This window comes from Taudactylus pleione, unplaced genomic scaffold (genome assembly GCF_031769625.1).
Source record: "Taudactylus pleione unplaced genomic scaffold, aTauple2 ptg000437l, whole genome shotgun sequence".
Classification (NCBI taxonomy): domain Eukaryota; kingdom Metazoa; phylum Chordata; class Amphibia; order Anura; family Myobatrachidae; genus Taudactylus; species Taudactylus pleione.
The window spans coordinates 5,818,542-5,843,911 of NW_028284839.1; the positions used below are offsets into that span (position 1 = coordinate 5,818,542).

Genomic DNA, 25,370 nt, shown 5'->3' on the forward strand with positions numbered 1-25,370 from the left:
TGTGCCATAGTTTGATAGGCCCTGGGCTAGACCAATATGCAATATGTAGCACCTCATGTATGAAACTTCTATTTCTATTTTTTGTGAAAATGGAAAAAAATAGTAACCTGAAAATAGCTGCACCGCGTATCGCAGATCATTGTCTGCTTCCTCATGCAAAGCAGAGATCAGCGAAATCCATTGCAGCTATTTTGAGGTTACTATTTTTACATTTTCCCATTCACCCCTGCATGTCTTACTTCCTATCTCATATTATTTCCATTTTTGCGTTTGTGCCCTTATTTTAATACTTTTATGTTAACTGCTGTTATTTTATGCCTTAAGGCAGGGGTCTTCAACCTGGAAGACAGTGTCGGCCACATAAAAAAATTCAGCGAAGTCCGAGGGCCACTAAGCTATGCTGAGGTATTTAGACTTTGCCCCCTCCTCACACAATTATGTACATGTAATAAATTACAATTACAAAAGGGAATCTGGAGATCAAAAGACCTACATATGGTTATAATTTATTTAATACTATACTCAGTGGCGTCACTAGGGTTGGTGTAACAGAGTGCAGTAAGTCATGGTTATAATAATATATAATTGCCCCAAAAGGGAAAAAAACCCACACACATTAACCCCCACACTGCGGAGGCCCCACATTATAAATAAAAAACACACACACACACATAGGCCCTGATTCAGAGCCAGATGCTCTGACAGAGCGCTCGCTCTGAATCAGGGCGTCTTTTCTTCTTTTTATGGAGTGGCCTCCTGGCCGCTCGCATTGCTGTGGGTTGCCACCCACAGCTAATGCGAGCAGCCAGGATGATGGTCGCGATGGTCAGGGTCTCGTGGCCGCAAGCCCCAGAGAGCTTTCGGCTCCAACAGAGCCGAAAGCTCTCCCACTGACATCACTTGTGATGTCAGTGGGGCCGCCCCCAGACGGTAGGCGTTCTCATGGGATCGCCTCCGTCTGGGCAGCCAGCCCCCCCGGCCCGCCCACCAAAGGGGGTGTGCTGTCACTCAACACCGAGACCCGGAGTGACGGATTGCCCTTCGCTATCCGGGTCTCGCGCATGCGCACGACGGAGCCACTCAGCGCTTGCGACCGGGTCTGAATCAGGCCCATAGGCCACAAATGAAAAAAAAAAATATATATATATAGGCCCCCTCATGAAAATAATATAACACACAGGCTTTGCATGAAAGAACCAAGCACATAGGCTCCGCATGAAAGAAAAACATATTAGCCCCCACGTGAAAATAAAAGACATAGCGCTTTGCAGAAAAAACATCACACATAGGCCCCTACATGACATTGTATGAAGTGTGTTATAGGGCTCTTATACAGCAGGACCACCCTGGGTGCTAAGCTACAATTACACCCAAAGATACATATTCAGAGAGTGGGTGACAGGGAGAGGGTGACAGACCTGGGTGACAGGGAGAGGGTGACAGGGAGAGGGTGACAGTTCTGGGTGACAGGGAGAGGGTGACAGAGAGAGGGTGACAGGGAGAGGGTGACAGAGAGAGGGTGACAGCACTGGGTGACATGAAGATGGTGACAGGGAGAGGGTGACAGGGAGAGGGTGACAACACTGGGTGACAGGGAGAGGGTGACAGCACTGGGTGACAGGGAGAGGGTGACAGGGAGAGGGTGACGACAGGGAGAGGGTGACAGCACTGGGTGACAGGGAGAGGGTGACAGCACTGGGTGACAGGGAGAGGGTGACAGCACTGAGTGACAAGGAGAGGGTGACAGCACTGGGTGAGAGGGAGAGGGTGATGACAGGGAGAGGGTGACGACAGGGAGAGGGTGAAAGCAGTGGGTGATAGGGAGAGGGTGACAGGTAGAGGGTGACAGCAATAGGTGACAGGGAGACGGTGACAACAGGGAGAGGGTGACAGCATTGGGTAACAGCACTGGGTGGCAGGGAGAGGCAGGGGTGTATCTAGGGATCCAAGCGCCCCTGGCAATGTAATGGACTGGCGCCCCCCCCATGCAGTGCCCCCAGTAGTAACCCTCCAGTAGCAATCCCCTTATGCTGCATTGCCCCCATTAGTAGCCCCTCCTATACAGTGCCCCCAGTAGTAGTCCCCCATATACAGTGCCACCAGTAGTGGCCACCCCCCTAAATTACCCCCAGTAGTGGCCACCCCCCTAAATTACCCCAGTAGTGGCCACCCCTATACAGTGCCCCCAGTAGTGGCCACCCCTATACAGTGCCCCCGGTAGTGGCCACCCCTATACAGTGCCCCCAGTAGTGGCCACCCCCCTAAATTGTCCCTAGTAGTGGCCACCCATATACAGAGCCCCCAGTTGCAGGCACCCCCCCCCATAAAGTGCCCCAGTAGCGGCCACCCCCTATTTCAGTGCCCCCTGTAGTGGCCAACCCTATAGAGTGCACCTAGTAGTGGCCACCCCCCTAAATTGTCCCCAGTAGTGGCCAGCCATATACAGAGCTCCCAGTAGCAGGCACACCCCCCCCCATAAAGTGCCCCCAGTAGCGGCCACCCCTTATTTCAGAGCCCCCCCCTACACACACAAAGAAAAAAAAAAAACTTACCTGATCCTCGCTCCTGACGTGACTGCCGCTGTCCGCTCAGTCCCGCCCGCTCTTCTCCTGCATGGGAGAGACATCATACGTCATGACGTCTCTCCCATCACATGCTGCAGAGGGAGCCGGAAGACGGAGCTCATTAGTGCGCTCCAGCCGGCTCCCTCCGTGAACGACGCAGCAGCTAATGAGAGTCAGGCAGCTGGCTGCTATTACAAACACACAGTCGCCGCTGGCGGCTGCGTGTTTGTAAACTGTAGGGCAGACCGCTATCACTGCGGTCTGCCCTACACTTGTGGAGCCGGGGGACTTGTCCACCCCTTGGCTACTGGTGGCACTGCCGGGTGCGCCCCCCCTTTGGTCGGCGCCCCTGGCGAGTGCCATCCTGGCCAATGGGTAGATACGCCCCTGGGGAGAGGGTGAAAACAGTCGGTGACAAGGAGAGAATGACAGCAATGGGTGACAGGCAGAGGGTGATGACAGGGAGAGGATTACAGCAGTGGGTGACAGTGGATGACTAATATACAGTATTTACATTTTTTTTACCTGGGCCCAGAACTTCAGTGCAGCACATGGGTGGTGGCTCCTCGTCGGACGTAACGCCAGGGATTGTCACGAGATCGAGATGTCATAACCCCGGCGCCCAAGCACAGCCTTTAAGGGAGGGGAAAAGCCAGGGAACATAAGGTGGAGAGAGGAGAAGCTGAGGAGAGGGGAGGGGAGAGCGCAGGCCCGTCCTCATCCTCCAGCCGGGAACGGATCCCAGTTAGGCTGGGTCACTGGGGGGAGGAGTTGAGGAGAGGGGAGGAGAAAAGAGCAGTCCCTCCTCCCCCTCCAGCCGTGCCTGGACTGTCAATTACCGACAGCGTTCAGGTCGCGGCTGCAGCGCAGCGACATACAAAATAATAAGTCAGTGTGACTTATTGTAATGCTGACTGCTGTGGGGGACCACGGGTGCCCCGATCAGCACCCTTAAGGTTAAAGTCTCTTCACCTTTGAATAAATAGTAAATTTATTTTATATATGATAGTCTCTTTTTAAATTGGGAGGACCATCCCTAATTGAACATTGTTTTTTTTCTCTAAACATCCTAGCACTCTAGTCCTTATACCTCTCTGTAATGAGATAACAGGACTTTGGGGCGGCTTCAGCATTGCACGCAATGCCGAACGCAGATTCATGATTATCGGGAATCTGCGCATGTGTATGTGCATGTGTGTGAGCATGTGGTAGGGAATATAGATTGTAAACTCTACTGGGGCAGGGACTGGTGTGAATGGTAATATATTCTCTGCAAAGCGCTGCGGAATATGTGTGCGCTATATAAATAGCTGGTAATAAATAAAATAAATAAATAAATAATGTGCAGGACCTATTCTGCGAGTGTGCACAATGCGTCCTGCGTAATTGCATGCAGCCCCTTCGATGCCTCTGCCTGATTGACAGGGAGAGGCATTTAAGGGGCTGTACGGGCGTGGTCGGTATTGCCCGAAATGGGAGCGTGTCTCCCCCATTTTCCGGGAGTGGCAAGGCCGGGGACTGCGTTTTCTGGCCTCGCAAGTCGGCCAGCCTGAGTAAGCTGTGGCTTACTGAGCTGGCTGGTGGCCCAGCAGTGTCCACCATTGCGACCTGCAGCATGGGGTGTCATACACTTCCTGCAGCATTTGCATATTTTCAAGGACAGAAATGAGTCCACTGCTGAATCACCCCTGTTATTCCATTACTATTAAAACAACAGACAGGATTATTTACGAAAGTCCAAGGCGAATAGTACATATGTAAAGGGCGAGTATGAAGTGGGAAGGATTTATTGGTCCGATTCACCATACGCAACAGTAGACACTATGATAGTTACTCTGTACCTTTCTGAGTACCCTGAGGAACACCTACCAGGGGGTTTGAGGCCGCCAGTGCAATCTGCAATCACTGGCTGGTAACGGTGCAGTATTACCCAAGGCTCGATTACATTCAAGAATCGGTGAATCTATATTTATTTATTTATTTATTTATTACCAGTTATTTATATAGCGCACACATATTCCGCAGCGCTTTACATAGAATGTCTTACCATTCATATCAGTCCCTGCCCCAATGGAGCTTACAATCTATATTCCCTACCACATGCTCGCAAACATACACACTATGGTCAATTTTGTGGGGAGCCAATTAACCTACCAGTATATTTTTGGAGTGTGGGAGGAAACCGGAGTACCCGGAGGAAACCCACGCAAGCACAGGGAGAATATACTAACTCCACACAGACAGGGCCGTAGTGGGAATCGAACCCATGACCTCAGTGCTGTGAGGCAGTAACGCTAACCGTTACACCGTCTGTGCTGCTATATCATAATGAGTGTATGTTTTGGGACTTACACAGTGCACACTTTATTTGTTTTCCTCACAAACCCAGGGCTGGATTAACCATTAAGCAAAATAAGAACATGTTTAGAGCATCAAGGGAAGGGGGGGGGGCGGGGCACCACAGAAATGTCCCATTGCCAGAATTACCATCGACCATATGGTGCAAAACTGCAAATGGTGCAGCTGAACCAGGTTCCACAAAAAAGGGTCTACTCGTACAATAATAATAATAAAACCCACAGCTATACGAGCGGCCAGGAGGCCGCTCTAAAAATTAAGGAGGACAGCCCTGATTCAGAGCGAGCGCTCTGTCAGACCGTCCGGCTCTGAATCAGGGCCACAGTCCATTATAAAATCTATATAAATGGTAAACTACTTGCCCAACATGTCAAAAGGGTGGCCTGGTGACCTTTTAACCCTGTAACGCTATTCTAATAATGTTAGCCAGAACATGGGGTCAGCTCTCTTCTGACATCATTACTCCTGACTGTCAGTTAGGTACACATGGCATTCAAGGTTAGGTGCCGATCCCCCTATTGAAAAGAAAATCCTGTGACATCACTGCAGTGACATCACAAGAACTTCCCCAGTAGAGAACACTGTACTGAAAGGACTTTAAAGCAATTAAACAGACAGCGTCCCATAAAAAAAACAAGAAAAAAAAATAGACTTTTCTCAAGTTAAAAATATGAATAATAAAAACATTGTCTGCAAAAAAAAAAAAGTAAACAGTAAAATGATTAATTATGAAAAGTAAACTTGCATTAACAGGCCTATCACTCCTTCACGTTTAAAAACATCATATAATTGAGCTAGCTAATTATACTTTTAGGTAAATTAACAGTCTTAATTAAGTGAACAATAGAAAAATCAGCAACTTAATTTTTTTTTTGCCCAATATATCAAACTAATGAAATATGTAATCAATTTACAGCACCGGAAGAGCCTGATCTCTCCTGGTAATAACAATATACATTCTCTTTGTTAAATGGGAACCTAAAATTTGTTTTGGTCGTGACGGGGGTCACACTGATATATAAACGACCATTAGCAGTGGGGTAACTAGGGGAGGTCGAGCAGGGCTCATGCCCTGGGCGCCATTGGGCCAGCGGCGCGGGGGCGCCGACAACCGCGGTCCAGGACACAGGTGGTCAGTGTAGTACAGACTGCACGGAGTGCAGTCCACACTACACAGTAACAAACACAACCGCCGGCTAGTACACGCGTACTACCAGGCGGCAGCGTGTTTGTTTTGGTAGCCAGCCAATGAGAGTCAGATAGCCGGGCTGGAGCACACTCGAGTGGAGAGCTCCATCTTCCGGCTCCCACAGTGGGTTATAGGAGAGACGTCATGACATTTCTCCCATAATGCAGATCGGGCCGGCCCGGCGGGAGGACGGAGGAGTGGACGACGGTGGCGGGTGCAGAAGCAGGAGCTGGGATTCAGGTGTTTTTTTTTTTTACGTGTTTGTCTTTGTCTGGCACTGCTGGAGGGAGTTATTATTGGGGGTACTGCTACTGGGGGCACTATATAAACGACACTACTGGGGGCAATGCATAGCGGGGACTACTACTGGGGGCATTATATAAGGGGCACTGCATAGGGGGGATCACTACTGGGGGTACTACTGGGGACACTGCATATGGGGGACCACTACTGGGCGCACTGCATAGGGGGACCCACCACTGACCATTAGTGTATATACAAGCTTAAACATCTTTTACTTTCTAAAGTGGAGTTAATGCTCTGTGTCGCCCCCATTTCCCATTATGAAAACAGAACAGCAGATTTATAACCACATAAATTCCCCAATGACTTTTACTCTCTGCTACATGCAAGCAGAGCCGTAACTAGACTTTTTGGTGCCCTGTGCCAGAAAGAGCATTGGCGCCCCCCCCTCCCTATATTTTTCAAATGGGGACAAAACGCACCCGGAAAAGGGGCATGGCCTCATGGGGAAGGGCCAGGGAAGAGATAGGGGAGGGCAGGAGATGCTGGGGATAAAAGAAGAGGAAGCTACAAGTGAGAATGATTATAAACAGAAAAATGAAAGGCTCGAACAGCGCCCCCTGACCTGCAGTGCCCTGTGCCATGGCACAGGTCGCACTACCTTAGTTACGGCCCTGTACGCAAGTACTACTACCAGGAACCCACTCTTAGGGGTACATTTCTTACACTGCTATGATTTGAAGGGAAGGGCTCTCAAGCATATCAGATACTTTATCATTTATTGAAAAGTGATAGCGCCAATCGCTTATCCCGGATCAAAGAGACACACAATCCAATTCTAATACAATAGATGGCCGCATCTCACTGGACGAGAGACGGGCCCCACGAGCTGCACTAGTCATCCCAGTGTGGTGAGCTGATGAACAGCGGACTTATAGTCACAGGAATCAACTGTCTGAGGGGGTTACGACAGAGCCCGGCATCCAATACAATGCCCCCATCCGGTGAGCGGACTTATACGCATACAACGGCTCTCTGGCCACGCTCATTATTAGCTGGCATTCACGACAATCACAGAGTCCTGTCTTTTGGACCATTATATGTGTTAGTTTACAACTAGAGAATTGCAGAGTTCCCTACAGCACGGTCATCATCATATAATATGGAAATTGGCATTGGAGCAGCTGCCCGTTTAGTGCCAAGAGAATAACACTGTAACTTTTCTTAAGAGTAATAGGGATGATACCCGATTGGTTACTTTGTACGATTGGAATGTAGTACTGATATATCTCTGCTACTTGGTATCTCTTACTGCACATAGAAAACAAGGAAGATTATAGAGTTAATTAGAGACTTTAACTCTTAAATTTGTGGAGGATACAATGAATATTGCACATGCATCAAATATGTGGAAGAAGGCCTAAGATCTGTTTTTTACTTTTTATTTTTTAATTTTTTTTTTACTTTTATTTTATTTTTAAATTTTTTTATTGTTTTGTGCATTTTATTTATTGAATTCATCTGTTTATTATTCTACATGCAGAATAGGTTACCGCAGTTACCTACAATATATTACTGAAACTATTGAATATCGGATTTTTTAATAATGTTATTGCACACTACGGGGCAAATTTAATTGGGCGCTCCCGATACCCGCAGTATCCAATAAAAAAAAATGGGCACCACGTAAACAAAATTTCTACACTTACCTGCCCGGGGGTCTACGGTGGTCTCCGCGGCTCCCCTCTATCTTCTCACTGGAAAGGGGGCTGCTGGGAGGTTCATGGGGCTGGTGGAAGGGGCAAGGTCTGCTGGGAGATGTAGTTCTACCAGCGGCCATTCCGGGGGGGCACACTGAACTTGGGGGGTGTACGCATACTGTACACCGGGGGTCACACACACACTCATGCACACACACACTCACTCATACTCACCACTGCTGCAGAAGACCGGGTCCCGACACTGGATGCAGAAGACAGCACTTCGGAAGGTGAGAATTACTGACTAATTAAGCAAATTGGAAACTTCCAATTGCTTAATTAGTCATTAGGAGGGTGCCACCGGGGTCCCAGAGCATTTACCAACTTTTTTCCTAAAATTGTGGACTTCTGGAAAAATTGGTCGTGTTCTGCAGGTGCGTAATAAAAAACCTCCCCCCACACAAAAAGTCAAAAACCCCGCTCCTAATTGAATAGCAAAAACCCTGTACCTGCAGGAAAAACCCTGCACCCAATTGAATAGCAAAAATCCTGCACCTGCGGGAAAACCCCCCCACCTAATTGAATAGCAAAAATCCTGCACCTGCGGGAAAAACCCTGCACCTAATTCAATAGCAAAAATCCTGCACCTGCGGGAAAAACCCCGCACCTAATTAAATAGCAAAAATCACGCACCTGCAGGAAAAACCCCGCACCTAATTGAATAGCAAAAATCCTACACCTGCGGGAAAAACCCAGCACCTAATCGAATAGCAAAAACCTTGCACCTAATTGAATAGCAAAAATCCTGCACCTGCGGGAAAAACCGTGCACCTAATTGAATAGCAAAAATCCTGCAGCTAATTGAATAGCAAAAACCCTGCACCTAATTGAATAGCAAAAATCCTGCACCTGCAGGAAAAACCCTGCACCCAATTGAATAGCAAAAATCCTGCACCTGCGGGAAAACCCCCCCACCTAATTGGATAGCAAAAATCCTGCACCTGCGGGAAAAACCCTGCACCTAATTCAATAGCAAAAATCCTGCACCTGCGGGAAAAACCCCGCACCTAATTAAATAGCAAAAATCACGCACCTGCAGGAAAAACCCCGCACCTAATTGAATAGCAAAAATCCTGCACCTGCGGGAAAAACCCAGCACCTAATCGAATAGCAAAAACCTTGCACCTAATTGAATAGCAAAAATCCTGCACCTGCGGGAAAAACCCCGCACCTAATTGAATAGCAAAAACCTTGCACCTAATTGAATAGCAAAAACCCTGCACCTAATTCAATAGCAAAAATCCTGCACCTGCGGGAAAAACCCCGCAGATGTGGGATTTTTGCTATTCTCGCACCCAGTTGAATATGCTCCTATATATGTCATAAATACAGGATTATTTTAGTCTTTTTGAGATAATTGCTTATTAAGACATTTGTCTTCTTTCTTATTCTAAATAAATGTATTATTGTATTAGATTTGGATTGTGTATCTCTTTGGTCCGGGATAGGCGATTGGCGCTCTCACTTTTCCATCTATTTTCCCTTGTGGCTTTTGGGTGGTGGCGGACCCCTGGGATAGCTGCCTGCCACTTTTCAGTTGTGTTTTTGGGGGGACGCCCTTTATTTTCTCTGCACTTTGTCATTTATTATATGTATTTTTTTTTTAGTATCTTTTGGACAATATAATTTATTTGGGGAATTCCATAAACATATTCATCATTCTAATGAGAAGGGAATACATATACAATATATAAAATAAACAATAAATGAAACAGACAACACATTAACTTGCTCATTTATTAATTTATTATCCTGTGTTCTATTGCAAAGGTAAAGTCAGAAATGTATGGTATTAGGTACAGATCCTATTAATAAACATTTATGTATGTAGAAACAAAAAAGCCTTATTTAATAGCATGCTGCTTACAGCCCACAGGAGAACTGCGCTTGTATAACTCCAACGTAGGCACCTTATGTCTCTGCAACTGGTCTGGATGGCGTCTGAGGTTCCGAGGCAGCTGGACAGACATAGGCTGCCCACTTCTGCGGACTGATGAAAGCTGGCAGGGGACTGCTGGCTATATGTTACTGTACATCACAATTATTGTTTTCCTATTATGTTACTGAAAAAGACTTTGAAGGAGCAAAAGAAACCAAATACTGTAATAGTTCAAACCAACAACGCATACTGTTATGTATAAAAAGAAAATAATAATACAAAGTGGCAAACGTACGGTATTCAAAAATGAAATAGTATAGACAAATCATCGTATAAAATAACAAGAAAGCTTAATAAATATTGACAATTTTATACTAGGGATGTGCAGGCTCGGATAGGTTCGAGTTTGCACGTGGAGTTCGGATTTTTCCCTCCAAAAAAACGGAACTCAGAACGAGGCAAAACGTCATCTTACATGGACGAACATCATCATTCCTGGACAAAAGACCAGGAATGATGATGTTCGTCCATGTAAGATGACGTTTTGCCTCGTTCTGAGTTCCGTTTTTTTGGAGGGAAAAATCCGAACTCCACGTGCAAACTCGAACCTATCCGAGCCTGCACATCCCTATTTTATACACAATAACCCGACAATATTCCTCCTATGCGCTATTGCCCTGCAAAGAAAAGCTTCATTGTTCCTCGTAAGGTTGTCAGAGCATAGACAGGGTTAAACGCTTGTATATTTAGGCAATAGGGCAGTAAGTAAAAATGGCATCTCGCTGATGAAAACGAAGTATGTAAAACGTGCTTTAACATGGTGCTGGCCTTAAATAATCCGTCAGGTATTGCTCAGCGTTGGAAGTCCATTTTAATAACATTATGTTATATTTTTTAAAAATATATAAAACATTTTTTTTCTTTTTACATTTTTGCTTCTCTAGCCAACATTTTAGGTACCCGGCAATAGTCTCAAGTGTGCACATAAAGAACAAGTAGACATAGACACCTGCAAACGTTTATTTTTATTTTATTTTATTACAGCTGGAGCACAATTCTTTCTCCTAAAAAAACAACAATCTGATGCCTGCTATTCTGCGGAGGACCTGGCAGATGGCGCCATATACACATGCAGCAGGGCAGACCTACACAGGGAGACTGTCTCCCGCTCCCTGCTGTGCCTGCACTGCTAACACTGGTGAATGGGAGTTCCGGATCCAGTGCGGTCTCAGGGACCGGAGCTCACTTGGAACTCACAGTGGCGGATTTTTTGGTGGGAGGGCTGCAGTCCCGCAGCCCCTAGGTAGAAACCACCACTGGTCACGCTTAATACTCACAAAGCCAACATGCATATTTCTACGCATACTACTGGCATAAGTGCAAATCAGCCCCACCGAGCACAGCGCGCTCCTGGAGCAAGCTGGGGGACAGTCTTTTGCTTGATCTACAAGAAAAAAAAAGTTTTTACATTGAAAATATATTATTGGTATGAAACTGTAGATGCGGAGAATTTCCCAGGCATTGCTCCGCATATGAGATTGCCAGTAGTTTCATTTTTGTCAAATCATTTGTTCAGATCGTATATTAGGTGCTTGACCGATTAACACAAATTACATTTTGGATATATCCACTTGTGGACCTATAAGCCCACTATTGAACATTGGGTCTGATTCGCAATAGCAATTACGCACGCAGTCTCTTTGCAAAGATATGCTAATGATTGCAATCGCAATGTCATAAGGACGCCCACTTTACCTTTCACACGTCCGGAATCCTTAGCAAGACAGCGAAACCATCGTTAACATCGAGTACCAGTGCAGCCTCGCGCACACTTGCACAAGGTCTGACAAATTGTTATGGTCATCGCACGCAGTGAAAGCCCAAGCTGCGTATGGCATCGCAGTGGCTAATTTATGCACGCCCCTGTAACGGCGTTCAAACGCACTGGCACGCCTGCGTTTCTCCGACCACTCCCAAACGGTCACTTCCCGTCAATCACTCTGCGATGGGTCTGCGTAGTCACTGCGATCGCAGTCCCGATCGCAGTGGAGAATTTGCGCAAGCGTGCTGTGATGCAGTACGCAACAGTCGTCCGATTGCGTGCCTAATCGCAATAGCGATCCTTGCTGAATCAGGCCCATAGATCAGCCACAACATGGCTGTGTTCATTGGCTATATTTTAATACCTACACATTAATACATAACCATTTGCGGTCGGCTGGACTTGGATAGAGTCAATTTGGATGTTTTCCCTGTGATGTTCCTGGAACCTGGCTGTCAAATCCCATCACTGCATGTAGCATGGACAGTCACAAGAAAATCCTATGATATCACCAGAGATTTCCTGCCAGTGTAGTGCGCTTAAAACAACCCAAATCTAAAAAAATAAATAAACGATTTACCTGTACTGAAACAAGACAATAAATCAATGTGAAATGTACTAACGTCCGCAAAGCAATGAAATTTATTCTCGGTTTATCCGATATAAAGATGAAACCGTGACATGTGGTCTGATCAGAAAGCTATATAATAGCCCCTGTCATTAATAGGGGGAGATTTATCAAAGCGTGGAGAGAGATAAAGTGGAGAGAAAGTACCAACCAATCAGCTAGGAGCTGATTGGTTGGTATTTTATCTCTTTCCAAGGCTTAGAACTTCTTCCCATCCAAAGGCTCATCCATTCACCATGCCATCTACCAAACCATTCATCAAACAGCCGCTTCCTTAGCCATAACAATTCCTGGAACCAAAGTGTTTAGAATGTTCATTTAAATAGCTATTGTTCCACTTACCAACTCTGGGTCTGATTCAGAGCCGGACGCTATTTGCGCTCGCTCGTTCAGAAAAAGGGGCTGGCTATTTAAATTGAGCGCTCGCTCTTTGCGGTCTGTTGACGCCTCTATGTCTGAGCGAGCGAACAAAACTTGCGGTCGTTATTTTGAGAAAAACGCCCCCTGGCCGCTCGCATCATACGTCATGTCCGCTATTTATTAGATTAATCGAGTACATCGAATGGCGTATGAACTGCTCGCTATTCTTGTGGTTGCATTTTCCTACCGCAATCATGCGAGCAGTTCTGGCTAAAAGACAACCAAGTGACGTGGTCGATGACGCTTCTTTGTTAATTATGCACACCATTAAAACGCCCGTTTGACCTTTAAGCACGCCTGCGTTCTGATCTCCACTCCCCGTTTTCAAGCACCTTCCCGTCACCACCCACAAACGCCTCATCCTGTCACTCAAATTAGCAGGCATTCGCTATTTTGCGAGCACACGATTTTCATCCGCACTGACTGGTTCGCGCATGCGTATTACAACCCATACGCATGCGCAGATGTGCGAACATCGCTCGGAGCGAGCGAACTGCCGCTTACGAGTGGCTCTGAATGAGGTCCTCTGTGTATTATATGATGCTAATAATTATATGGTATAAAATGGCTTAGTCATTGCCTCCAATCATGGTACAGAACTAGACTTACACATTATGTTCACGCTGATTTTAATGTGACAATCTATAAAATAATCTCAGATGATCCCCACTCCTCTCCCTACTGCAAAATCAAAATGATCAAGCAACAGAAACAGAGGTTACTATGGGGACTATGTACTAAGCCTTGCAGAGAGATAAAGTGGACAGATTTAAAGTACCAACCAATCAGCTCCTAACTGCCACTTTAAAAAATGCCAGTTGAGAGCTGAACCTGTTAGTGGGAGCTTTTTCATATGGTCACACACTGAGGGCCTGATTCAGAGCCGGACGCTCTGACAAGAGCGCTCGCTCTGAATCAGGGCCGTCCTAACTAAAATTGGAGCGGCCTCCTGGCCGCTCGCATAGCTGTGGGTGACCACCCACAGCTTATGCGAGCGGCCAAAAAGATGGTCGCGATGGTCAAGACCATTGCGACCATCGGGCTTGCGACGAGACCCTTGCGGTAGGGTCTCGTCCGCAAGCCCGGAGTGCTTTTTGCTCTATCAGACCCAAAAACACTCCCATGGGAATGCCTCCGTCTGCGTCTGGGCAGCCACGCCCCTGGCACATCCACCAAAGGGGGCGTGCTGTCAATCACCATCGACAGCACGCCCCCTTTGGTGCGAGACCCGGAGCGACGGCTTCCCCGTCACAAACTGGGTCTCTCGCATGCGCATGACGGAGCAGTCTCCGTCGTGCGCATGAGGACTTGGGCAACATCGACCCGCTTGCGAGTGCTCAGCGCTCGCGAGCGGGTCTGAACCAGGCCCTGAGTTAACACCATTAATTTTGGACATTTCGCAAGGGAGGGGTAAGACACCCATATGAAAGACACATGCATGTGCAGTATTAAAGGTGACTGTACATCTCTCTAGGGTGTTAATGCACTAAGGAACGTTGTAACAATACATAGAAACACCTGAAGGAGTGGTATGGTTTTAACCCTTGGTTCAACTAACAGACAAATAAATATAAATATATATATATATATATTTATATATTATATATAGTATTTTACAATGATTAGTTATGCATGTTGTATAATTGTTTTGGGTTATTTATATAAATTTTTATTGTGTTTTCTATACAGCAACCAGTTGCTATGTAGTATGATGAATCAATAAACGAAAAACATTTCTAAGTCACATATCAGACTCTGTTATATATTAGCACAAAATCAAATAGATTTTTTTGTAGTTAGGAGCTGATCGGTGGGTACTTTATCTCCGTCCACTCTATCGCTGTCCAAGGCTTAGTACATAGACCCCACAATCTTTATTTCTCATTTGTTTTCTGTGTCCCATGTTTAAATGTGACCTACTGTGTTCTTGCTGTCACATGTATCACTTACAGATATGAACTGTTCACTTAGTTGTTGTTAAAAGTAAAAAGATGTGAATAAAAATAAAATTCTCCGCTTGGGATATTGCGGTATAATGGATATTGTGTCGTTGTGATGTGTGCACCGAATAGGCCGTCAGTCCCTTCCTGATCATGCTTCATTACATGGCAATCAGGACTGGCTTCAATAATCAGGATGTGTAACGTCTGCACTCTATACAGTATATAGCGCCCAATGACATGCAGGGTTTCATATTTAGTACTTACTGGCAGAAAGTATCAGAGCCTGACATCACTGCTCAGAGGGCTAGCGTGGCTCCTCCCACTATCAGCACTCTCAAATTCCAAAATACTCTGTGCTGCTGTGAACATTCCAAATATCAGACTGGCTATAGGATTAACTTAACCCCCCTTCCCCTACCCACTGTAAAACTAAATATATCCTGGGTCAGGAGATGATGATGACTGCATATGGTAAGGTTCTGAGCTCCTGCACCTTACCGAAAAGTGTAGGGAACAGTCTCACTGTTAAAGGGGAGATATAATATAAAGGCAGTTTTTGCAATCAAGTCGGACAGTTCTAAAACAGTAAGGGAAATTACACTTTCTGGTCACTTCCATTTATTGTGCCGTACGTGTTCTCCTTTATCGTTTCCCTAATCAATTGTTTTTACTTTGACGCCGCCTTATACATTTCTCAGCTGTCTTTATATCATCGGCGGGGAAACATATGTGCCCCTTGGACACCACACAAAGCTGCTTTCTGCATGCAGCGCAGAGACAGTGACAGAGCTGTGTAATATTATAAGGGTTGGCTTCACCTGATGATATAAAGATATGGCTGAAACATTCAGAAAGAAGGCAGAAGTATAAAATAAATGACGGGTGTATTTATTGAAAGTGGTGGTGTTGTCCATAGCAACCAGATTGTAGTTATGATTTTGTAAGTGGAGGTGTTCCTCATAGGAACCAATCAGATTCTAGCTTTCATTTTCTACGTGGAAGTGAAGTTCCCATGGCAACCAATCAGATTACAGCTATCATTTTGTAAATGGAAGTGTTGCCCGTTCTAGCTATCATTTTCTAGACTGTACTGGTTGGTTGCTCTGGGCAACACCTCAACTTCTCTTTTTTATTTTTTAAAAGTTTTAGTAATTCTACCCTTTATGTGACGAATGTTATCGGGATATTAGTGGCTTATTCAGAGTTCAGTTCCAGTCCAGACAGTGGTTTCAAACGTGTCCAAAATACTTGTTTTCCATAATGTAAATCTACCTGACATAGTAATTTCAATTAAATTATTGTTCTCTATTTGTGTCAAGACAAATCTTTGTCTTTGGAGGCATATTTCTCGGCTAAGTAATACACAGCACAGAAACTGGGCCTGGTTTATCGTGCGAGCCTTGCCTATATTAGGCCAAAATAATATAGTTCTTTATTAAATAACCCCCCCCCCTTTGGTCATGTATTCTGTAAGATTTACCTGACATGGTATAATGAAATGTGTGCACCATGACATATACAAACATTTGTTACACATACATTTTTATTTTCCAAGTTATTTAGAAAAACGCAGTTCTCTTTTTACAAAAATACCATGTTAAAAAAAAGCAATACGTACTTAATAAATATAGCAATAAAATACCCTGCCAGGGTATATAGCAAAAATCTCTGGAGAGCTAGGTTTCCAACACTATAATTAAAGTGTACAGCTTACCTACGCATCGTGGTCACTTAGAGAATGCTGCCTATCGATCGCAAACATTGGTTCATCCAACAAAATGGCCGCCTCTATGGTGAGGAGGTGACAGGTGCACCTTTGAGATATATACTTAAGGACAAAATAAAATGTTGCTGCTTTGAAAGCACCCACATAGGACATGTGTTATTAAGACATGCTGGACTAATAATGGAATATTATATGTACAGATTAATAATTAATATTTCCACATAGCATATTTTAACTAAAAATTATTTTACAGATAAAGTGCCCTTTGAATGTTTAAATAATGTCATAGCGTAGCACGAAGCTTAACTGAACGAATATTTCCAAGGAGAAATAATTTAAACGTTGGCAAGCGCCATGCCACGGGAGAATAATACTGTCACTGCGCATCTTTCTTTTTTTTTCCAGAAATTCTTTTAAATATACGTTAATCTTACAGGGTTCACTTGCTCAAACACATCTAGCGATGCATCCTCAGAAGTAAATGTCAGGATGCCGTTACCCCGCTTCCATCTACGGTACTGTTGGCGGCACAGGCAATCTGCCACTCTGAAGGCATTTATATCTACATAGGAACCTGACTTTGACGCCTAACTTTGGTCACATACGGAAGCTTTCAATAAGGCCAGCACCAAGTGAAACCAGTTTGTGAATGGTCGGCAATCTCATTATAATACACAAGTGACACCAATAACGGTGAGCTCTGAGGTCACCGCTTATAACTGCAGTGCTGATAATGAGCCTGATTTAGAGACGCACTCTAACGTAATCGCAACTGCGATCGCTCACGGATATTGTCACGACTCACCTGCCGTCCTGTGCTTAGAGACGTTGTGAGTGAATCCTCTGTGTGAGCGAAATTGCAATTCAGTCGCTAAACGTGCGAAGTACGGCTTACGCACACGCACATTGGCAAACAATCGCTCAATCTGCGTAAATATCGGAATTGCGTCCGGCTCTGAATCAGGCCTAATGTCTAGTTGGAAAACTTGTGCATTATAATAAATAACACGCCCCACACTATAAATCTTATACAGATATTAGAAGTCACCTTTCTGTAACCTGTATAAAAGGACTTGGCCCGCCGCATTGTACCTTTACATGAGTCATAGAGTTCCTCAGAGACCACCGATATGTTTATCGCTTACAGTAGGGGGCGCATTATCCCGCAAATCACTTTGTCGTACAGGCAGTTTAGTAAACATTGTTCTCACGCTAATTAATATTGTGCTAATATACAAAGTATCTGAGGTTTTATCGCGGCAGGAGTCATTATGTAATTTATTAAAGCAATGTCCGTAGAAGGAAGCTTAAACCGGTTTGATATAAAATTATTTCGCCATGAAGAGACAAATATGGCTGCTCCTCGTGACACGTGTCATCTTCCAATGAGGTACATGTCCAACAATGACCCGCTTATTCTGGTGTTTCTTGTTTCTGCAATAACTCTTCTCAATTTTAAGAGATTTACTTGGAAACTCTTTATTGCTCAAAGTGCAAGTAAGATCCGTCTCCGAGTCTTGGGGCGATACGTATATATATATTTTGAAAAAAAAGTGAAATAATCCAGTTTTTTCAAATACATCCAAACAGTAGACAGGCACCATCAGAACCAAGCTCCCAGGGGCGGCTGTAATCTCTTCGGGCGTGACAATCTTCAGCACCTGCCATGTTGTAATCCATAAGCGTCCAGCACAACTAACGCAGTTTGCGCTAAAATATTTACACTTTCTTGCCCTTATGCGGCCGACTTGTTCCCGTTCCTCGTAATTACACTTCCCTAAAAATCAAAAACAAATGATATAAAAACTACAGCTAATAATACATCTTGCAATTATATGAAGTAGGTTAAAATAAGGCGTAAGCAGGGCTTAAAGTGGGCCGGAACGGGGCAGAACTGCGTTCCGTCACTTATTTTAGGAGACAGAACCAGTTCCGCCTTCTCCGACCCACCTAACCTCGGCGCCGCAGGGAAACTGAATTTGCCGGGCGCCCGCTGAGATTTTCTTACCAGTGGGTACCCGGCTCCCTCCCCGCAGCGCCAGCAGCAGCCGGAGGCGGGAGCTCTCTCATGAGCTCCAGCTTCCGGCTCACGCTGATTGCAGTGCACTATGGGAGAGACGTCATAACGTCTCTACCATAGTTCAGAGGAGCAGCTCAGCGGACCAGGTGGCGGCAGTGGACGTGGGAGCGGGACTTAAGGTAAGTATTAGGTTTTATTTCTTTTTTTATCGGCTTCACAATACGGGGCTGGGGAGCATTACTGAGGGGGCACAACTACAGGGGACATTACTCTCAGGGGGCATTACTTAGGGGGCACATTACTCAGGGGGCACTACTATTGGGGGCATTACTATGGGGGCATTCCTATAAGGGGCACCACTCCTGGGGGCACTGCATAAGGGGCACCACTCCTGGGGGCACTGAACAAGGGGCACTACCCCTTGTGAGCTCTGCATAAAGGGCACCACTACTGGAGGCACTGAATAAGGGGCACTGCATAAGGAGCACCACTAGTAGGGGCACTGCATAAGGGGTGCCACTACTGAGGGCACTGCATAAGGGGCACCACTACTGAGGGCACTGCATAAGGGGCACTATCACTATGGGCACTGCATAAAGGACACTACCACTACTGGGGGCACTGCATAAGGGGCACTACCACTACTGGGACCACTGCAAAAGGGGCACTACCACTACTGGGGGCACTACCACTACTAGGACCACTGCAAAAGGGGCACTACCACTACTGGGGGCACTGGATAAGGGGCACCACTACTGTGGGCACTGCATAATGGGCACCACTACTGGTGGGACTGCATCAGAGGCACCACTACAATGGGCACTGCATTTGCATAAGGGGCACTACTGCTGTGGGCATTGTATAAAGGGCACTACTACTGTGGGCATTGTGTATAAGGGGCACAAATGTGGGCATTGTGTAAAAAGGGCACTGCTGTGTGTCATACATGAATAAGGGCCACTACTATGTGGTGTAATGTGAATCGGGTGAATCAAGATTGTGCTACTGAGTGGTGTAATTTGAATTCAGAATACAATTGTGTGACCACGCCCATTTATTTTGTGGCCATGCCCCTTTCTTTTGGTAGCCACACCCCTTTTTCGCCGAGCGCCGTAGGCGCGCATTGTCATTTTTTAGGAGAGAAGGAGGGCGAGGTCCCCCACTTCTCAAGGACCACTTTAAGCACTGGGCATAAGTATAATATGCTTACTAAATTAAATTATTTTGTATAGCAAATTGAAATCTGCCATTGTTAAATAAAGCTGTGACTTTAATGTATTGGCTTATACATGCTCCCCTGTAACTTTTACTAAATACTCCTTTTTTAATCTTTATGGCTTCTTCCTGTGAATATCAGCCATGTCTTTATATCATCTTGCAGAACAAGGTATTTTCTTTGTCCTAGGACAGGGGTAGACAATAAGCGTCCCTCCAGCTGTTGTTGAACTACACATCCCACCATGCCCTGCAACATTTTCAGCATGCCCTGATAGCAAAACTGTCTCAGGGCATTCTGGGATGTGTAGTTCCACAGCAGCAGAAAGGGATGCTTATTGCTCCTCCCCTGCCCTAGGATATGACACACAGGTATAAACAGCTCTGTCCTATGATATAAAACATGACTGAAAAGCACAATGACTGGCAAAAAAGATAAAGAAATATGTTTAGTAATAGACATGGAAAGGCAAAGCCAAGCCAAGACATTAAACTCATTGGAAATAAAAGTCCACTCTGGGGGTAAATATACAGCTCGCTTCAAAGCCACTGCGTCCTCTATGATTTAGGCCATGGATTTAAAGGTGCAATGATATTAAATACGAATACAAGGGGTGTTTTGTATTTATCATTGCCCTTGTACAGTAATTCAAGCGACCATAACTAAAAACATCCGGTGACTTCAAAGTGACTAAATGAATCCCTAGATGTTTTTAGAGTTAAAACAATATACAACGTAGGAGCTCGAACATCTTGTTAGTCATAAAACGAACTATTGCTTATAATAATTAAAACATAAAAATGAAAAATAATAGAATATTTGGAGACACTTACGAGGCTGTCAGAGTTGAATTAAGAAGTAAAGTGGTTCTAAGTCGGTAAAGTTGAACCAAAGTAAGTTTCCTGTGCTGTGCTGACGGCGGGTCTGACATCGTTCGTCTGGCACAGCCAGTAGTGCTAGAATTGTCCATTTCTATCCCATTTTCCCCCAAGTATTGTTCCGGAAAAGAACTACTGTACACGTGTGATGGGGAGTCCAACTCAAAGTCCGGTAAAGCGTCAAGTTGGTCCGATAGTGGATCTGATAATTTGTCACCTTCCGTAGCTTTGGAAAACTGGATTGAGTCCGAGTCTGAGAAGTCAGAGGAGCTGCCGCTGCTGCAGCTGCTTAAGTTGACCACTTTTCGGCTTGCGCAGTCCGACTGGGATCTGGGTTTTACTAAATGCTCCTCTGCTTTTTTTAGTGAACGCTCCACCAAGCTAGTCCTTTGGGCAACACGCCGAGCCCCGCTGTTGTTACGGCTATCAGAGCCCGAAAAACGTTCCGTTCTTGGAGACATGAAGAGTTCGCACAAGCTCTTACTTTGAGAAAGGGGAGTTTCGTCGCTAGATTGGTTTTCAGGGCCTGCCGAGATCAGGTGAAAGAGATTGGCTTCTGACTTGGACTTCAAGACCTTAGACTTGCAGGGTAAGAGCTGGACAGGGGTCCTTCTTTTGAGTTTAGGAGAAGAGCGTTGGGAACTAACCGATTCCCTCTCATGGTCTGCCAGCTCTCGTTGCTGTCGTTCTGCAAACTCCTCCAGTGACGAAGGAGAGAGCGTCCCGTAAGCGCTGTCGATGGATGACGATCTAAACCCATTTGGCTCCAGTTTTAAATAGTTAGAATCCGCCACTGGATTCATGTCTGAGGTCTCCATGCTTTCAAACATGTCTCTGGTGGGCGTTACAGACGAGGCCGTAGTGCTAATCGAAGTCTCATCGGACTGAGAGCTGAAGGGTCCTTGTTCGGTGTCGGGAGAAGACAGGTCTTCACTGGCATCAATGACCACCACAGATATCGTCTCTGTCGAGCTGTGAGATTGGCTGCAACATATATAATTGGTTGCGATTAGAAAATAATAGTCCGCTATTATTATGATTATTATTATTATTGTGGACATTGCATACAATAAAAGCTATAAAATTAACCAATGAAGCACTTTTTTTTTTTAAAACACCTTTTAGTGTGTGTTGTTAATATAATATACCCAATCCGAACTCGGGATGGGTCAGAGAACCACCAAGATGCCAGGATCACATCTCTTTTACCCCGCATGCAGGACACTTCCCCGCAAATAACATATAAGCTTGGCTAGAACACAACACCAACAGCAGCATCAATAAAATGATGGTTGAGCGTAAACTATGTGGACTGCTAGGTGGGAATGTCCAGGCAACATGCAGACCGGCAGATCTCAGCGCCATTTAGGAGATAATGGCTTTATTCCCCGCCACACCCCAGTAAACGTACATTCCATTACTTTTCCTGCAGGAGGAGAATTTAGATTTCTAGTGCAACAGACACACGAGGGCATTAGGTGGACAGTGAACATCGTCACCCGACACATAAACTCCTACAGTCACTAAAGTATATACGATTCTAAAGTCGGCTGCTGCGGGAGAATCAACAATTGAGGAGGTTCCCAGGCAATAAACATGATGTACTCTCAAGACAGGAGTCCTGGTAATTGGACCCCAGCTGTTCTGCTAGTAGGTAATTGGGGGCAGGGAGATAATACATAATTTGTGTGGGCATCCTCTGTTTACCGTACTTTGCTTTTAGAAATAGAATGACCCTTCATTTAAACAGTAATTAGGATTTACCTTGTCAGCATGTCGACACTGTTCCTGCGCAGAATGGTTGGCGAGCTGGCCGCGGAGGTGCCACTTTCCAGATCATCCTCCTCTTCTGGAAGGTTCGGCGGTTGCTGTTGGTTTTCCCCATGCTCCTGACGAAACCTCTGCAACAGGTTCTAAGACATAAGAACATTTTAAAAAAGTATTTACTATCAGTTACGGACTATTAGTAATGGAGTAAACGTTTTACAAGGAAGTTATGCTTGACAAGAATGGCAGAGAGCACCACCGCAGGCTGTGCCAGGTACTGCATCTATAGTTTCAGTCGTAGCTTATCATAACACATCTTGTGATACAACTTATAGCTTTGCAAAATTCTGTATCACGTAGAAAAAAATTATGATTAAAAAATCAGTGCACATTTAAGAAATTATAATACATGGTACTAAGATCACATGGCTACTATGATCTTGCTTGATGAAAAGCAAACAAAGTTCTTCCTCCCATCATTCCCCAAACCTCCATATAGGAAGCATCAATGAGTAGGTCTGTCATATTTCCTAAAGAACACTTTTGTCGATCTGTCACTAGGGGGCAGTGTGACACTTCTGTTTCGAATGAACATATATACCTGCGCATTGAAAAGTGCCTCGACCCAACCTCTGCACAAGGATTGGCCGCTGGCCTGAAATGTATAGGCACCCACTGCACTTCTGAACTCATTCAGGTATATTACCAGGAAGGAGCCTGCAAAAGGCACAGAAGAGAACAATGCATTACATCTACAGACAATAGACAAGTTATGTGTACTAACTATAAGCGGTCACCATCCCAGTAACCAAGAAAATGTGTCTAAGATTACAACAAAATGAAAACGGATTTATGAGCATTGTTAGATGTAGAGGTGTGTTTAATGCCCAAATCTTCATGCATCAGTTTGGGAAGAGCCTCATAGCACCAATCTGTTCTGCTGCTCCCTTCACTACATAACTCTCAGGGCCGTATTCAATTGCCGGCGAAAAGTCCCGGACTTTTCGCCTGCCGGACTTTCCGCCTACACTGCGTGTTTTTGGAGAAAACACTTTCTGTGCGTGCGGCCGCTTTTCGCCCTATACAATGCCAAAGGACGCGAAAACACGTCCCGGCGAATCTCAAACAGGCGAAAAGTGCTGTCAGATTTGGGGAAATCAGCCTGACACCCCCCCCCAAAAGATGCACTGACATTGGGGATCACTATGGATGCCCCCGAATAGCCCTGCTGAAGGTATTTGGGGTGCTTAAATGCTCTCAATTGGTGCTATTTAGCGTCTTTGCACAAGTGGTGAAGAATAGCATTTAGCAGATTTTTTTTTTGCTAAAATAAGTAGCTCCAGCAAATTTGGGGTACATGAAAATGGGTGCAAGCATGGTTAAAAATCGCTAAAGTGAGGTTTTTAAAAAAAAATAAAAAAACGTACCTTCAGCAAACACCTGCAATCAAAAAAACACCTGGGGCATACTGGGGGGACCCCCCTGGAGTCTATTTTGCTAGTTTTTAACTTTGTCCCCCAACTTTGTTTTTTTTTTCACGAAAAATACTTTTTGGGGGTGATCTAAAGTAATTTTTTTACTTTTTTTGATGCAGTTTACTTTTGGGGGACTGTCCCAAGGCTGCAGGGTGGTTCCCGCAACTTTGCACCACAAACTCCCAATTCTGCTCTTTTTTCTGCCTCCATTCAGAGGCGAATCTTTTCTGCTGGTTACAAGGCGCAGACTTTTTGCAACGGAGAAAAGTCTTTGCAATTGAATACGGGGATAAGTTTCCGCTTGGTGAAATGTTGTAATTGGCAGAAACTTTTCGCCGGCAATTGAATACGGCTCTCGGTCTGAGATCCACTTGCTGCGTCGGAAGACGCAGCATCGGATCCCCTGCGAGAATGGGCTGGCATCATACATCTAAGTATCCCTCAGGTTCCTCAGGATGTGCGGCCAAACTATGCTGCCGGGGCCAGTGAAACTGCATCAGAAGACGCAGCCACTAACTACGACATGCCCAGAAAATGGAGCTGACGCCCCGTTTTCTGGGATGCTCTCCCCCTCCATATCCCCTAACGGCTGCAGACTGTCACTCACCTGACGTCTGCAGCTGCACTGGGTCCAACATCACCAGGCCTGATCTGCACATTTTCATTGCGGCACCTGCACAGACCCTCAAACATCAAGAGATTTGCGTGAATATCGGTTCACCAGAAGTCTCTCAATCAGGCCCATACCTTGTTACATGCAGCCCTGTTATCTCACAGGATCAGCATGCCCATCTCCTGAAATACTCTGTGCTCCTGTGCTCAGATGGTCTTGAGGTTGTTTGGTCTTCAACCACTTTAAAACTAAGGACGCACACCAGCAAGGGATGGGGATTAAATCCAATAAGGGGCTCAGGACCTGGCTAAATGCACCAGAAATAACACGACTAAGTAGAGGGGGGGAAATGATAATAATAACCATAGTCCAGTAATAGACTTCACAATAGTGATTGTGATTGCACATTACCATGAAAGCCTCACATGTATTTATTTATTGTCATTTAAAACGAGTTAACTCCATTTAATGTTTATAGTAGACACACAACCTCCGGTTGATTTAGAAACAAAGATAATATTTGTCTTTCAACTCAACATCTGCTCAACAATAAGCAAACGTAGGCTCAGCCCAAATGCAGCAACATTTCAAATAATACGTTGAAAATTATAACCATAGATAGACATTAGCTGTGACAGGTTCAAGCCACATACATGGGGCAATGTCACCTTTGTTAGACAAAAAATGCTCTTTGCTTATGTATAAAATATAATATACAATATAATATCCAGTACGGAGACACAGTAACAATTTGATGGCTCTCATTCACCACCTAGTGTTCAAAAACGATACTGCAACATCTGTGTGTGCTTAAGTCATTATGGCTGGACCACTTAAATAGGCCACTAACAGACTATAATTGTACCACA

At 45.1% G+C, this 25,370-nt stretch overlaps 1 protein-coding gene across 3 annotated transcripts in view; it reads right to left on the minus strand.

Annotated features, from left to right (window-relative positions):
* Positions 1 to 10,569: 10,569 nt before the first annotated feature.
* PLEKHG5 (pleckstrin homology and RhoGEF domain containing G5) overlaps positions 10,570 to 25,370 on the minus strand; it is a 419,500-nt gene continuing 404,699 nt past the window's right edge. For all 3 annotated transcript variants that reach the window (XM_088447753.1, XM_088447755.1, XM_088447754.1), the window contains 4 exons: positions 23,015 to 23,130; positions 22,411 to 22,559; positions 20,602 to 21,630; positions 10,570 to 18,309 (listed from right to left, as the gene is read on the minus strand). In XM_088447753.1, coding sequence (XP_088303879.1) covers positions 18,300 to 18,309; positions 20,602 to 21,630; positions 22,411 to 22,559; positions 23,015 to 23,130 — 1,304 coding nt within the window. In that variant the 3' untranslated portion in view covers positions 10,570 to 18,299. The remainder of the gene's footprint in view (positions 18,310 to 20,601; positions 21,631 to 22,410; positions 22,560 to 23,014; positions 23,131 to 25,370) is intronic.